Below are 15,307 nucleotides of genomic sequence, written 5' to 3'. Positions count from 1 at the left end.
GTGCAGGGCCATAGAGATGTCTCCTCTTTTGTTGACTTTGTTGACAAAGTCAGCATTGGAGAGGAGCTCACCCTCTTCATACAGAATCCATTTCTCATTGCTGACGTCAGAGCATTCACAAATGATGTCACACATCACTTCAAGTGGGCAAACACTGGGCCTCTCCAGATGCAAATGATTGACCTCCAGGCAGATGTGGTCCTGAAAGAGCAGTTTGCAAGAACCGAATTTGCCACCTTCTGGATCCAGATGGTTTCTGAGACAGCTTTCCCAGATCTGAAAAAAAGTGGCCGTTTATCTTGACCATGTTGTGCTCCACATACAGCTGAGTGGCAGCGTTCTCTACAATGAACATAATAAAAACAAAATATCGTTCCAAGCTCACCAATGAGCATCTGCACATGTGCATGAGAATGGCCCTGACCTCCTGCAAGCCCAGATTTAAAATGTTGGCAGGGCAAGCCAAAGCTCAATTCTCACACTGAGCAGGGGGAATTGGGGGAAGACAGATGTAAGAGAAATCTGTAAGAGAAATAGTTCAGGTGTTTTGAGAGTTGTTTTGTTGAGGAGAAATATAGAGATTGTTCAATCAAAAGGAAACTGAAGCTGCTATTTTTTCTTAAGCACTTTCTTTGTTTTTGAATACATAATTTAGTTATTTTTTATTTAAACTGCAGCCACACAATGTTATCCTTTGTTTCAGTGCTAATAAACTTCTTTGAAATGATTTTAACCTGTATTTTTTTTAACACAATTTATTCCGATATCGTCATACTGCAAATAATGTTGTGGACCTCTGCTTGAGGAAATTTCTTTGAACTGGACCTCCTCAAAGTTTTCTTGAATACCCCTGATATATATGAAGGCATTTGTTACAATAATGTGCATGAGCCGATTAGCGAGCAGTTAAAAGCAAATGTCTTTGTGTCTGTCTACACTCCAGGGCTATGAAACGTTTGATGATTGTGGAAGCCAAACCCACAGATATCATGCTTTCTATCATGTGTCTTGTGATTTCTGGCAGGGTCTTTGACAATCTGCTTCCGAAATATATCAGAGGTTCTTCTGGACCAGAGGCTAAAATGGCACGTCGTCTTATCATTGGTGAGTAGTATCTTAATGAATAGAGTAACGCTGGTGTCGTGGTCAGATTTGGGTTAATCTCACAGCTGTAACAAACTATTCACAGAGCATTCCACCAGACAAGATGACCTCCATTTGGCCTTCTTCCGCCCGCTGTCCATCAATCTGCAACAAGCCAATGAGAGTGCAGAGACACAAGGATCCCAGTGGTGGGTGGTGGAGGAGTGCACTCCAGGACCTTCACCAATGAGATGCCAGAACATTGAGATTGTGGTTTTTAATGATAAAGTCAGTCCTTCAAGTTTGGGCTTCTTAGCTGGATATGGGTGAGAAGACTCTTTGGTTCCTCGTTATTATATATTGCATGTCACATATGTAGGCTAATGTAATGAAATTGCTGATCAAATATGATTTTAGATTTTTGACTCATTCTTGGCTTCCTGGTTCCATGGTTTTGTTGCCATGTTCTCCCGTTATATTTTTATATGTTTGTGTTATTTTATTGTATTTTATTTCAGCTTTTAGTTCTTCCTAGTCTTTTTGTCAGAGCTGGCTTGGATGCGACTCCCCGGATCACCACTAGGAGGGGTCCACGAGCCAGTTCCAGGCAGGGTCTCCACAATCAGCAGTGATCTGCTGATCATCCCTATTTAAGGAAGGGATTTGTGTTGGATCACTGATGAATCGCCCTTTTCTCTGGTTTGGTTCTCGGTTGGTCGTTGGTATTTTGCCATCAGTTTCTCTTATGTTTGTTGTTCTGTCTCTTGCTGTTATTCGAGTACGTTCCTCCTGTGCTGCTCCCTATCCATTTTTGCTTTAGTTTGGGAAGGGTTGTTTATTGCGGCGTTCGCCTGCCAGCTAGATACTTCCCCTGGTGTCTTTAGTTTCTTTTCTCTTTTGCGCGTTGAGTATTGTCCGTGATCTTTTCAGTTCCTTTTATTATTTTTCCCCATGTTTATTGATTATTTCTGTTCATACGCGTTGTAGTCATTTAAGTTTGAGTTTTTCCCAGTCTCCCTGTGTCTTCCTGCCTCCCACGCTCTTCAACGTTTATGGTGGTTGTTAATAGTGCGAGCCGATACTTGGATCCACTTAATCTCAGTGTCATCACACGGTGGCTACTGCTTCAGCAAGTCACCGCCTTACACTTTTCCCTCTTTTCTTGACCATGCACACTGATCCTAATCCATCTACAGTTACAGTCACAGCACACAATAATATATAGCAAATTATACCATTTCAATACATAAAAAAGTTCTTAAAAATAGTTCTTAAAATTGAATCAATAACATCATTTGTGATTTGAACATGAACATTAGAAAAAACTAAGTTATTGTTTGTCCCTGACCTCTGACCTTGTTCTTTGTTGGTAGCATCGTGGGACTCTACATGTCGGTGGTTCTGGTGATCGGTAAGTTTGTGCGTGAGTTCTTTAATGGAATATCACGCTCCATCATGTTCGAGGAGCTTCCAAATGTGGACCGCGTGCTGAAACTGTGCACCGACATTTTCGTTGTCCGGGAGACTGGTGAGATGGAGCTGGAGGAACAGCTGTTTCAGAAACTCATCTTCTTGTACCGTTCACCTGAAACCATGATCAAAATGACACGGGAAAAGAAAAACGACTAGAATCTCTTAGAATTTCTTGCAGCGTTCAGTGCACAATTTTATAAAATATTGCACTGGGACTGCTCTCTATTCTCTAACCTACCAGCTTTCCATCTGATTTTCCCTTGAAGCATAAAGTTCCTTGTTTTGAATACAGGGAATTGAGTCCTTCCCCCCATTGCTGGACTCTCAACTCAAAAATGAGAATTTGGATTTAAAGGCAGAATAAATCTATTTCAATCCTTCAGATTGTACATTTTAGTATTTATAAACCACCAAACTGCTGAGTTACCAAGCTTGACCCTTTAGCATGAGATCATCCTCACTGACACAGGTATGATATATAATACATATTCTAACAACATTCATAGAGTGCATGTGTACTTTTCATTTCATCTTACTATTTAATTGTAATCGCAGAATAATAAAAGGTGGCATTCATGTGTATGTAAATTGTAAATGTGTGTTTGTGTGTGTGTAAATAATAATTTAATAATCACATTTGATATGGAAGCAGGAGTATTATGTCTATGTACAGATTGTCACCTACTTGGAGAAGAATGTACCAGCATTTTTGCTAGAAGTGTATTCACCATAGAATTCATCATTTTAATTTTAATATCTGAACAAAATTCATTCTTGAGACAGAAAGTCCTTTTTTTCTGTATTCGCTGCAATGTTTACCATAATAAACTTTGAGATGCAGCTAACAAGTTTCTTTTCTTGTTTATTTGTAAACAAAAGCCAAGGACATCAGTGCAAAGCACTGGCCCCTGTGAGAATTATATAATGCGGTGACTGATCGGTGAAGGAGATGTGTGTATAAACCAGTGATTGGATGGAACGTGAAGGTGCCCGTGTGATTGGTTGTGTGTGATCTGTGAGGGCTGGCTGTGTCCCAGCCAGAGTGTGACAGAAAGTAAACACTCCTGTAACGTGCGGGGGTTGAGGATGCAGAGACACGTGTCATATAATGAACCCAGTTTGTTCATGTTGGTGACTAGGTGTGCTACCACTAGTCATACACACAACATGTAGGGGACTCAAAGACGAGCACAGGACAAGACTAACTCACACAATATGTACTTTATACAACCACCGCATGTAACAAACAGCCACACCCACAGGAAGTACATATATGGACATAGATAACATATACGCAGGTCCACAAGGAGGGGTCCAGGGCTGTAACGTCACACCCGAGGGAGGAGGCACGACGAGAGATGACGGTGCAACACAGAACGTTTATTGAACTTGAACAGACGTGTAAGCGCCGAGCGGAGAGTGAGCAAAACACAGACACTCACACTGGCACGAAACTTTAGACAAAGACGAGCACAAGACACTGCGCGAATGCACATTAAATAGGTGATTAACACAGACCCTCGTGATCTCGAGACAAGGCACAGGTGAGACTACGAACACGCTCACGAACAACCCACACCCACGGAACTACATACATGGACATAACGACATGCAGACAACGTAGCGGCACGCCCTCAGGGAAGGGTCCGTAACAACCGTGACAACTCCATTTAAATGAATGCATTAATACAGTTAGCTACCACCATTTTTTTGTTTCAACAGCATAATTTTGTGATTTGAAAATTCCTGCAAACACAGTTCATAAGCTGATTTATAAAAATATTTGTAAAAAGATTTTCTACCTTAACAACCATAGAATATATTATATGCCTATAATGAACTATAATGTGCATTTTCTTAATCTTGACATCTAAGCTTGCTCAGCATAAAGCAAGTAAAGGAATCTTTATATATCACGTCATACACCAGCTAATTCACGATGCTTTACCAAACAAAAGTAGAAAGACAATTGATTTAAATAGAAAGGTTCAATAAAACTCAATAAAAATAATAAACAAAGGAAATGAAAACAAAGAGTACACTAAAGGAAATTTTACTTAATTAGATTAGAAACAAGATAAACCCCAAAGGAAGACCAGGGGCTGACATGTGGCCCAGGTCAGAGCAACCAGGCCAGTCCAACTCAGTGCAGCAGGTCAATGTCTGTTCCAATTGTCACAAAACCCTGCAATAGAAAGAGGAGAGTTTTGAAGCAACATTGCAGAAATACATCTAATGGCAAGCTAAGCTAATGAGCTTCACAGTCATCTATCAGTAACACAGTTCATACTCAGTACATACTTTATTTTGCAGTTAAATCCCCAAAATATCAGGTGTACAATTATTCAGTTTATTCCAGTACATGCTTTGCATAGTCAGTTCAAGTAATGTATGAATTAATATATGTAGTAATATATGTATTACTTGACAGATTTTATAATCTGTTTCTTATTTCTGCTTTCTAATAATGGGGCCCCATCTGATGAATTTCTTCAAATGTGTCTGTTTGGACCTGACCAAGGCGTGTGGTAACAAAAAGGTCATAGGGTTAGATTGAAAGGTAGATAGCTGGACTACTGCAATTCCCTACTTGCAGGTCTTCCTCTACGGGTCATCAGACCTCTACAACTAATTCAGAATGCTGCAGCACGACTGGTCATCAATCTACTCAAGTTCTCTCATGTGACTCCTCTGCTACGCTCTCTTCACTGGCTTCCAGTAGTGGCACGCATCAGATATAAAACCTTGATGCTTGCTTACAAAGCCAAAAATAGACTGGCCCCTCCCTACATGATGTCCATGGTAAAAAACTGATCTGTACAGCGAACACTTAGAACCTCAAGCTTGGCTAGACTTGAAACCCCATGCTTAAAGTGTCATGGAAGACAAAGCTCCAGACTATTCTCCGTCCTGGCTCCAAGATGGTGGAACGATCTTCCATTAGCTGCTAGAACTGCAGAGTCTATTGCTATCTTCAAGCGTAGACTGAAGACTCACCTGTTTGTTGAGTTCTTACCAGAGCACTAACTCATCTGATACCACTTGCCGTTGTTCTTAAATTGTATGTCTGTTTATGGTTATTTGTGCTTCTTGGCAAATGTCTAACTTGCAAAACACTGTAATGATACCGACTCCTGTAGTTTAGTAGTAGTCTGACTCAATGGTGTCTTGAATTCTGGCCTATCTGTAGCCTACTATTTCCTAGGATGCATTCTGTGATCAGAAGCAAAGCACTTTGTAAGTCGCTCTGGATAAGAGCGTCTGTTAAATGCCGTAAATGTAAATGTAAATGTAGATAGGTGGGTTACTCATGTGATATTACAAACAAAACTGTTTGTACACAAGCTATGAACGGCCTCTTGCATCTGCTTTGTAAGAAACAGAGTTTGTAAGAGTTTGTTTTAGGGTGCTAATTCCTCTTATCTCTCAGATGATTTCATATTACACGTAATCTAAAGGTATTACACCAGAGAACCTTGTGTGATAATAAAAAAGAAAACTTACTTTTTTGTGAACATTGCAAATATCCTGCTTTAAAATGGGCACATTGTTTTTCACAAATATGTGTTTACCTCAGAGCAATTAGCAATAGAATTCGTAATAGAAGTCATAACATATTGTACTCACATTTTCAATGTTCATCACTGAATTCCTGAGGATGAAACCCTTCACAAATGGCAAAGGAAGGCCATCTTTCAGTTGGGCTGAAACATGAGATTATTGCGTATATTATACAATCAGATTGTAATCTGCTCTACTTTTAGAGTTGTATAGTTCTTGCCAACCTCTGCCTCCCACTCTCACTTAGACCTCAAAGAGTCTGTTCCCTCGTTCCATTCATACTCTCTCCATCCAAACCTAAACATGCACACTTAGCGCTGGGTGTCCCGTATGGCCCCGCCCCCTTGGTTCGTCACACATGCACACTTAGTGCTGGGTGTCCCGTATGGCCCCGCCCCCTTGGTTCGACACACATGCACACTTAGTGCTGGGTGTCACGTATGGCCCCGCCCCCTTGGTTCGACACACATGCACACTTAGTGCTGGATGTCACGTATGGCCCCGCCCCCTTGGTTCGTCACACATGAACACTTAGTGCTGGGTGTCCCGTATGGCCCCGCCCCCTTGGTTGGACACACATGCACACTTAGTGCTGGGTGTCCCGTATGGCCCCGCCTTCTTGTTTCGTTACACATGCACACTTAGTGCTGGGTGTCCCGTATGGCCCCGCCCCCTGCTATCAGGCATGGCCTTGTTTTCATTTTTCACATGCTTTGCTGTTTTGGGTCCTGTTGTGAGTGTTTAACCTGCCGTTTTGTGTTCTGTTTTGGGTCCTGTTGTGAGTGTTTAACCTGCCGTTTTGTGTTCTGTTTTGGGTCCTGTTGTGAGTGTTTAACCTGCCGTTTTGTGTTCTGTTTTGGGTCCTGTTGTGAGTGTTTAACCTGCCGTTTTGTGTTCTGTTTTGTTATGTCTTTCAGATATTTTTTTGTTGGCTATACGACCCTTTAAATGACTACGACTATGGATTTGACCTTAATAAACCTCCATCTTCTCAGTGAATGCAGCCACACCCCCTAATCGCTCCCCATTACACGTGGCCTTTCATTTGCTGTTTGTATGCACACAAATGGCTGGGAGTCCCGCCTTCTTTTAAAGAGGTTTCCTGATTGGCCAGTCAGCCAGACTTCTGATTACAGTGCCCAGGATCGTCACAGTTATCTATTTAGGCAATACTGAGTAATGATGGTTTGGGTTGTATTTGTTTTACAGTGTACACCAGCTTTTAATGTGAAATTTGTTTATGACCATGATGAACACTGAAGTAATAATTTAAATAATTTTATTTTATACATTTTTAAGTGGATCTCATTCTTACCATTCACCTTTGGAAGTACCACCTTGGTCAATGCTAATGTTAGTGTGTTCTTAATCGGGGTAATCTGAAAAGGAAAAAAAACGTAACATTTTTACAGCACATTTTAAATGTAACATTTAATTAATTCATTGCAGTGTTCAAAAATTCTTACTGAGAAATCACCAATATCACTTGATCCAAGCGTCACAGTCAAACTTTAAGAGGAGTTTAAAGTGAAGGCAGAATAAAAGTAGTGTTATTGCATTTTAGGTTTTATTAATACGTAATGGATAGTGGACAACTGAACAGATAATGTAATGAACAGGGAAATTATTTACATACTTTTTCATCACCAAAAAACCTTTCAGCAGCTGTTTGTCAATGTAGGCTTTGGCACTGAAAGAGCAGTCCTTAAATGAGTAAAAGAGATTGGACAAACCATGACAAAGATACTTTCACGTTCAAAGATACTTTTCACAAAGATACTTTTCACGTTGTTTTATGCCAGGTTTGCTATCCATTCATTATCACTCCTGATGTTCTCATGCTAACTTCCACTTAGCAATTCTGTCTATACAGATCAGTCCTTGTCTCTGCTAAGATCTGTAGAGTCTACAGGTATATTCTGTTCTGTGGTGTGTTTGTGCCGTACTTTGTTTTCTGAAATACCATTATGTTTTAGCCTTGTGTTTCTGTTCATTATTTCCCTGTCTTTCATTAAGGTATTGGTGTTGGGTGTTTGTTTCGTTAAGGTATTGGTGTTGGGTGTTTTGTTAAGGTATTGGTGTTGGGTGTTTGTTTAAGGTATTGGTGTTGGGTGTTTGTGTTTCGTTAAGGTATTGGTGTTGGGTGTTTTGTTAAGGTATTGGTGTTGGGTGTTTGTTTCGTTAAGGTATTGGTGTTGGGTGTTTTGTTAAGGTATTGGTGTTGGGTGTTTGTTTCGTTAAGGTATTGGTGTTGGGTGTTTGTTTTCCGTGTGTGCTTTTGTCTGTCTAGATGTCTTCAGTCTTTAGTATGCCTCATCGTAATCATCTATTCGATGTAGTCGAGTCTCGCATGTGTCCACCTTCCAGTCCTTACAATATGTAATCTTGGTTTAGGGTTAATCTAGGGCAATCTAGATTATCAAACAGAAGTCCAAGGCAATGCTTAGACAAAGCATCAGACATACATATTATTTGTTCACAGCTTTATCACAAATTCAGAATCTTTTGTAATCTTCTCATGTGTTCATGTGTTCCTTTATTCATCAAAATGAGAAGCCTCTTGATAGACTGCTACTTTTAAAAATATGAGAATAACTTAAAAGTGAATAGTTCAATTGTGTAATTTCTACACTTTGAAAAGAAATAGGTAGATCATTGACATGACAATTTGACTGATATTGTTCATTATTATTTACACAATTACATTTTATCATAAATACTGGTCACATAAATAAATGTAATATCACTTAATATGTAATAAATGAAATAAATGAAAATAAATAAATGAAACAAACTAACTAATGACAAATGTTTCTTTTGAAACGTATCACAACTGTTTTACTATTCACTAAGTAGACAACATAAACTCAAAACTGAAACACTCACCATGTCCAGTCTGAAGAGAGGAACTTCAGCATCTGACTTGATGGCAGTGAATTTGGCTGCACTAAGCAGGTGAAAATTCGCAGCCGTTTCAGTAAAGGAAAAGAGTGGAGTTTCACTGGCATAGAGCAGCGTCTGCATGGTCAGGTTTGGGTACAACTTGGGGAGCTGCAGGACAAATCCGATAGAGAAAGACATTGGTTTACATATCTGAATTCCTCTGGACTGAAACCTGCACTCAATAATGCCAGTAAAATGGTTCAGCTGCGTCATATACTGACTGCATGTTCTGTAAAACTCTCACTAGATTAACAGTAGCTGCATGACACACCTGGGGAATCAGGAATCCAAACTGGCTTGTGTTCAGGTGGAGTGGAAATGTCTTGGGGATCTGAACATTTTATTTAAAATGAGCAAAAGGTCACTTAGTTAGGTTTGGATTTTGATAAATGTTGAGAATCTTGGACATTGACAGATTGTGACCAATTTTGTAATTTTGTAAACTAACAGCACCGTGGCAGTTGTCGTATTGCATGGAGACAAGGAAATGTTTTCTAGATTTCATCCTCACCATATCATCTTTGATTAAGATTTTCAAGACTCCAGACTTAAGATAGGCATACGATGCTGAGTTAATACAGAACTCAGACATGCCCACTGAAAGCATGTATTTATTTTGCCATGGCAACTGAAAAGGACTGGGAGAAAATGGCGGCTCCGAAGAAAAGTTTTTGCTGTAAAATTCGCCCTGTAACACGAACATGAACAAAGGACACAACGGTTACGCTCGCCACAAAATAAGTAGTCTCACTTAATTTCAATAAAGTACAAATATGCACAAATATTAATCTCCTTCAAAGGTCTAGAATATGGATAATACAAAAATGAATAATAACTAGTACATTCCACAAGGACATTCAAAAATTTTGTTTTTCAAATGAGTATAATACCTTAAATTACCTTCTTATCACTCATCTAGACTCCAGGGTAATTACCAATGTACTAATGTACTGATGTACTGATGTAGTTATACAGTTTGAGCCATGCTTATAAGCTACATTTGATCTTTTTTTAGCTACATTACACTCATGTCTTGTTTACTGATCAAGTGAAAATACCCATACAGCAGATATAATGTACAGTAAAGGATTAAATGGACATTCATGAGAATCTGGAGACTCCTGATATGCTGTTTTAAAGAAATTATCTCATGTATACTATGAGATCAAGTATTGTGAATTTCCTGAGTGTGGAACTAATTACGGACACAATCTTATATAATATTTTTGTAAAAGCATGTTAGAATTATTACAGCTTTATGGGCAAATTTTGTCATGATTATATCATGATTCACTTTAATGTAATTCAGTTCTACTGGTCTGAATTACTAGACCTTACTAAAATAAGTGTTTGCATACAAAACCAGATGTCAAGCACTGTGGCACCAAGATATCTTTCCTGAGAATGCAGTATGAAACTGACAAATATATAATATACAAATATATAATAAAGACAGTTTTTGGACATACCGTTATATTTAATCTAAGTGCACTGTCCATCACAATAGGTGAGTCTGTCAAAGAAATGTTCATAAAAACATATGGATCCATATTTATGGCATCTGAGGGAGAAAGGCAAATAATGAACATGTTTTCATAAGGAATATAAAGTATAATTTCAGCATTCATATTGTTTCACATTGTAAACTAGATCAACAGTAGCAACATAAGAAGATGGAGAAGTTGATGTTGCTGAACAATCTAGCTTTGTTTACGACATAGTTCAACTATTATATAAACATTTCAGAAACGTTGTTTTCAATATTTTTTGATTATTTTTTATCATGGATTGTTCTGTGTCTGACTGTACATAAATGGTTTTTCAGATAATATAGGCCAACTTGTCTAGTTCTCATGGTGATTTATTCAACCGCTTATTCACCACTAATTCAACCGCTTCTGTTATTATTTAACTGACATACCTGACATAGCCGCTAGGTGGCCGTCTACGTCTTCAATTCCTTTTTTAAATGCAGGGCATATCTGGACGGGGGAAATCATTATGGTATCATTTGCTTTCAATAGCCTCCTCCACTAACAAGAAATTGTCTTTTGGAATCAAATATACCTTTTCACGGATCTTGTCTGTGATTTTGCTGCTGAACATTTCTACAAATGGCTGGAAGAAAAAGCTGTAAAAAATAGCATAGGATAAAGAATGAATGTTTGGGGACAAACAGATGCAGGGCTATAAACAAATGTTGGCTACGCTTAATGTACATATACACCTTTACAGTAATATTAGAATAACCTATGATGGTTTCTGGTTTAATGTGATGAGCATAAAGGCAAATAATCTATCATAGAATCAAATATTTGCTTTTAGTTTATGTAAACATACCTTAGTTTATGCAGACATATCTTAGTTTATGTAAGCATATCTTAGTTTACATAGACATATCTTAGTTTACGTAGACATATCTTAGTTGACATAGACATATCTTAGTTTACGTAGACATATCTTAGTTTACATAGACATATCTTAGTTTACGTAGACATATCTTAGTTTACGTAAACATATTTTAGTTTTCTAAGTGTATTTTCTAAATGTAACATAGGGCAACTGAAAGGGATCATTCATTCAGAACTAGGCACTCAACAGCAGGTCTGTGTACAGACACACATCATTCATGAGAGGCTAGAGTATAACTAACACAGACCAACAGATGTGCTATTGACCCCAACTGATCCGAAATGTGCGCTAAAACTTTCTAATCCAGTATAAATCAGCTGATGAATGCATGCTGACACAGACAGCAGCAGAAACGTCGCCTGGTTATCGTGGACTCACCTGCCACCTCCGTGAAAATTAGCTTGCACATATCCCACATCAGCAGAACACACCGGTGTCAGGATGGAGAGGCATCCATCGTTATTGTCCAGTTCCAACACTGCACTGAGATTGACGTTATACACAGCCAGACTGAACCAACCACTGTCGTGACTTCATGTGGGGAATGCAGAAAGATACAGAGGTTATGCTTCAACTGACCATCTCCAATCTACAGTGTATCATGGCCTGTTCTTCTAGGAGATATTAACCACAAGCCATACATTTTTTATTTAACAGCCATAATGCTGAGGGCTTTATTTCATAAACATTTGATATAAATGTGATATAAATGATTGATGGATGCCTCTTTCTTACATTAAACCAAAGTGTGTTTTCCAGAGCCCATTGATGGCGATGGAGAGACCGTCCACTTGCAGAGCTACGCCCGTCCCCTCTGAAAACGCTACAGATGGTTCCGGCAAGTCGCAGCGCTGAACTGACATGCTGAAGAGGTAGCACAGTTTCTCCATGAGACAGCAGCAGTTTCTCCAAGCACAGACATTTTGGTGATACACTGCATATACTTCACCAGTCTTTATCTTAAGTACATACTCGTAGAGGAGATAATGTATTGTGCCAATTTTGATGTCTACATCCCCTCTGACATCTGGAAGCTTAATAGTACTTAGTTTACTTTGCAGCCAGTCCGTCATCCAGTGAGATACTGCACATAGAAGGACAAATTAAGAAAGACACATGCACAAATTCACAAATGACAAATGTTTGACATTCTGAATGCCACAATTCATGTAATTACATGTTTGAATTAAACTCTTAGGTGTGGTGACTACATCTGATCAGAAGAGGCACTCATGTCACTGATCCCAGAAACAGTGGCAAACTGAATTCCCGAAGCTTCACTGTTGATCTGAAATCAGTTTAGGTGTGTTAATGCAGGTAGTACTGTATACCCTGCTGTATTCCCTTCAGGTGACTTTAGTATTATGTCTGCGCTATAGAGTGAGGCGAGGAGTTTAGGCAGGATGCCGAGATGAAGGTACATTCAATAGCGCTACTAGCTAACTAGAACAAAGAATACACACAGCGAGAAACTCAGACGAAGACCAATAATGATCACTACATTGGCACACATTGAATACCTCCAAATAAACAAGACCCAAGTGCTATGCACAATGCTGATGAGATGAGCCACAGGTGAGATGGATGAACGCACGTACATTGAACCACACCCAAAGGAAATATACTGTATATATGGACGTAAACAGACGCAGAATACACACACACGCTTGGGATGGGTACTGGAGGCCAGTACCTGATGTTTAGATACACATTTAACTTGTCACACAAAGATAAGTGATATATCCATAATTGCAAAAAGCAGAGTGCAAGCCCTCTGTAAAATGTTTACTGTTTTTGGAATTTCAGACCCCCTCTTGGGGGTCACCTCATCTTGAAGCCCCTCTGCATTACTTTAACTGATTCAGTCCATACAGGCCTTTTTGATTTGGGCTGATGCCATGATCAGCCCCGCCCCCACCTGTCAAGTGTATCTTTGTTTATTTTGCTATCTGTCAATATGCTATCTGTCTTAATCCCACCTAGCTTTCTGTAACCACGCCCCTCATTTGTATTTCCAGGTGTTTCTTGTTGGTTTTCTTTGGTATGTCTGGTATTTAAACCCTTGTTTCTGTGTAGTCAGTTCTGGTTATTGTGCAGTTTGTTTCTGGTTGTGTTTCATGAGTTTCTGGATGTGAGGTCTGTTTCATGTTATTGTTGGTGTGTTCCTAGTGGTTGTTTTGTCTTTGTGTTTATCTGGACTCTGTGTATCCCCTTATTGTTTATATTAGTTTATGTTTCTAGTCATCATTTTGTTCTGTATTAATATGGATATGCCTGCTCGTTTTTTGAAACTAGACTGACCCGACTCTGTGGATTTGCCTATAATAAAACTAGCCAATCAGCTTCGTTCTACTCAGCGTGTGTGTCCACCCGATCGCTCCCCGGTGTCCCAGGGGTCACAGCAGTACTGAGAATCTCTGTGCGTTTTCCTTTCTCTGCTGTGTTTAGGGTTAACATATTCAGACAGCTTGTTGCACTGACTGTTATCCAATATTGGTTGATTGTCAACATCCACCACACACAAGGAATAAACACATAAGTAAATAAAGTTCCTGTGGTCTAAGGATCTACCTCAGACATCCAACTTTGTCCAAACAATAGGTCATAACATTTGGCAGTACCACGTCTGAGAGACGTAGACATGCATTTAACATAATCCATTAATTAATTAGATCTCAACACAACAACTTTCACTTCAGGTACTGCAGCCGTAACTTCTAGAACCTGCACACTTTCAGTCTCATGCTCACTGATTTTTCCATTTAATTAAACATATAAATAAAGGTGAATAGGTGTCATTTCTGCATAACAGGTACCCCTCTCCCCAAAAAGGATGTGTCAACACTATGCAGTAAATAGTTCAACCAAGAGTTAGACCTTTACATTTCCATGTGGGTCTCTGTGTCTTTCCCAGTGAGGTCTGTCTTACCTTTTCGTAATCCATTCTGGCTCAGAACAGCTTGCAGTGCAGGATAGTTTGCATGTGTATGTGTGACAGTCACCAGAAGCAGAGCAAGTAGACGCATCTTGTACATAACCACAGAACCTCCGGAGCCTTTAAGAAAGTAAAACATTTCTATACAAACTATACGTTTTATAGATTATACATATATATATAAAGCACTACTCCTTACCAAGTAGATGGCTGGTTCTTCTGTCTTCACAGTGGTGTGCGTCTGTATTTGCATGTTCTGTTCGTGAGTTTTTATACCTACTTCCTCATTAATTTGAGATATGAAACTGTGTTTAACTGCTGAGGAGTTTAATAAGGAAGCACAAAGTTTCTAGTTCCAGGTTTCTGTTGCTTTTAGATGCATGTGTAAAGTAGTTTTACACAAGTTTACTAATGATTAATAAGAATCCACTACAGGAAATGGATTATTGCCAAGCACAAGTTATGATTAGCCTAGTGCTGCAGGATAAGTGCCTCAGAAACTCCATGATACATAACACATCAGCTAATTTTCAACACTTTAGCATTATATATCTGGTGGTTTATTGTAGGGAAAATGCAAGTTGGCTATACATGGGGTGTACAGAAAGATAAACAAGCAGACAAAACAACAACAAACACCAAACCCCAATCAAACAAAGGTTTTTCACATTGTATTGTGCAGCACTTCTGGTGGGATATATGTACTATATGTACTATATGTACTGTATGTACTGTATGTACTGTATGTACTGTATGAGACCCAGCCATTAATTCTTTCCTCTGTGAATGCCATCAGATTTGCAGTTACATAAAAAATCTAATGATACCATGATGATTGCTGCTGTGCCTTTAGGAGCAGAATGTGGTGTTAAGATGCAGCATGTGTTGGGACCTTGTGAG

The 15,307-nt window shown here is 39.1% G+C and overlaps 2 protein-coding genes across 2 annotated transcripts in view; one reads left to right on the top strand and one right to left on the bottom strand.

Annotated features, from left to right (window-relative positions):
• Window positions 1-3,397, top strand: part of LOC143512543 (piezo-type mechanosensitive ion channel component 2) — a 31,998-nt gene extending 28,601 nt beyond the window's left edge. Inside the window, exons 31-32 of the mRNA XM_077003003.1 lie at window positions 1,025-1,104; window positions 1,190-3,397. Of these exons, the coding sequence (XP_076859118.1) occupies window positions 1,025-1,104; window positions 1,190-1,413 (304 nt within the window). The 3' untranslated portion in view covers window positions 1,414-3,397. The remainder of the gene's footprint in view (window positions 1-1,024; window positions 1,105-1,189) is intronic.
• A 5-nt stretch (window positions 3,398-3,402) lies between these two features.
• Window positions 3,403-14,672, bottom strand: bpifcl (BPI fold containing family C, like). Its single transcript, XM_077003004.1, has 16 exons — window positions 14,607-14,672; window positions 14,402-14,527; window positions 12,445-12,556; window positions 12,208-12,336; window positions 11,851-12,003; window positions 11,128-11,191; window positions 10,982-11,042; window positions 10,530-10,621; window positions 9,572-9,748; window positions 9,332-9,391; window positions 9,004-9,168; window positions 7,754-7,821; window positions 7,584-7,626; window positions 7,433-7,496; window positions 6,184-6,260; window positions 3,403-4,741 (listed from the first exon to the last, which is right to left on the bottom strand). Exons 2-16 carry the CDS (start codon window positions 14,505-14,507, stop codon window positions 4,700-4,702), a joined length of 1,413 nt encoding a protein of 470 aa, XP_076859119.1. The 5' UTR covers window positions 14,508-14,527; window positions 14,607-14,672; the 3' UTR covers window positions 3,403-4,699.
• Window positions 14,673-15,307: the final 635 nt, after the last annotated feature.

The sequence above is a fragment of the Brachyhypopomus gauderio genome, chromosome 4 (assembly GCF_052324685.1).
Source record: "Brachyhypopomus gauderio isolate BG-103 chromosome 4, BGAUD_0.2, whole genome shotgun sequence".
In the NCBI taxonomy this organism is placed as follows: domain Eukaryota; kingdom Metazoa; phylum Chordata; class Actinopteri; order Gymnotiformes; family Hypopomidae; genus Brachyhypopomus; species Brachyhypopomus gauderio.
This window is presented reverse-complemented; position numbering and strand designations above follow the sequence as displayed.

Coding starts and splice junctions, on each gene's coding strand:
- bpifcl (XM_077003004.1), bottom strand. CDS start 14,507: ATGTACAAGATGCGTCTACTTGCTCTGCTTCTGGTGACTGTCACACAT. Junction 12,337..12,444: donor ATACATTATCTCCTCTACGA/GTATGTACTTAA, acceptor CTACCTCTTCAG/CATGTCAGTTCAGCGCTGCG. Junction 11,192..11,850: donor AATTTTCACGGAGGTGGCAG/GTGAGTCCACGA, acceptor TATTTTTTACAG/CTTTTTCTTCCAGCCATTTG.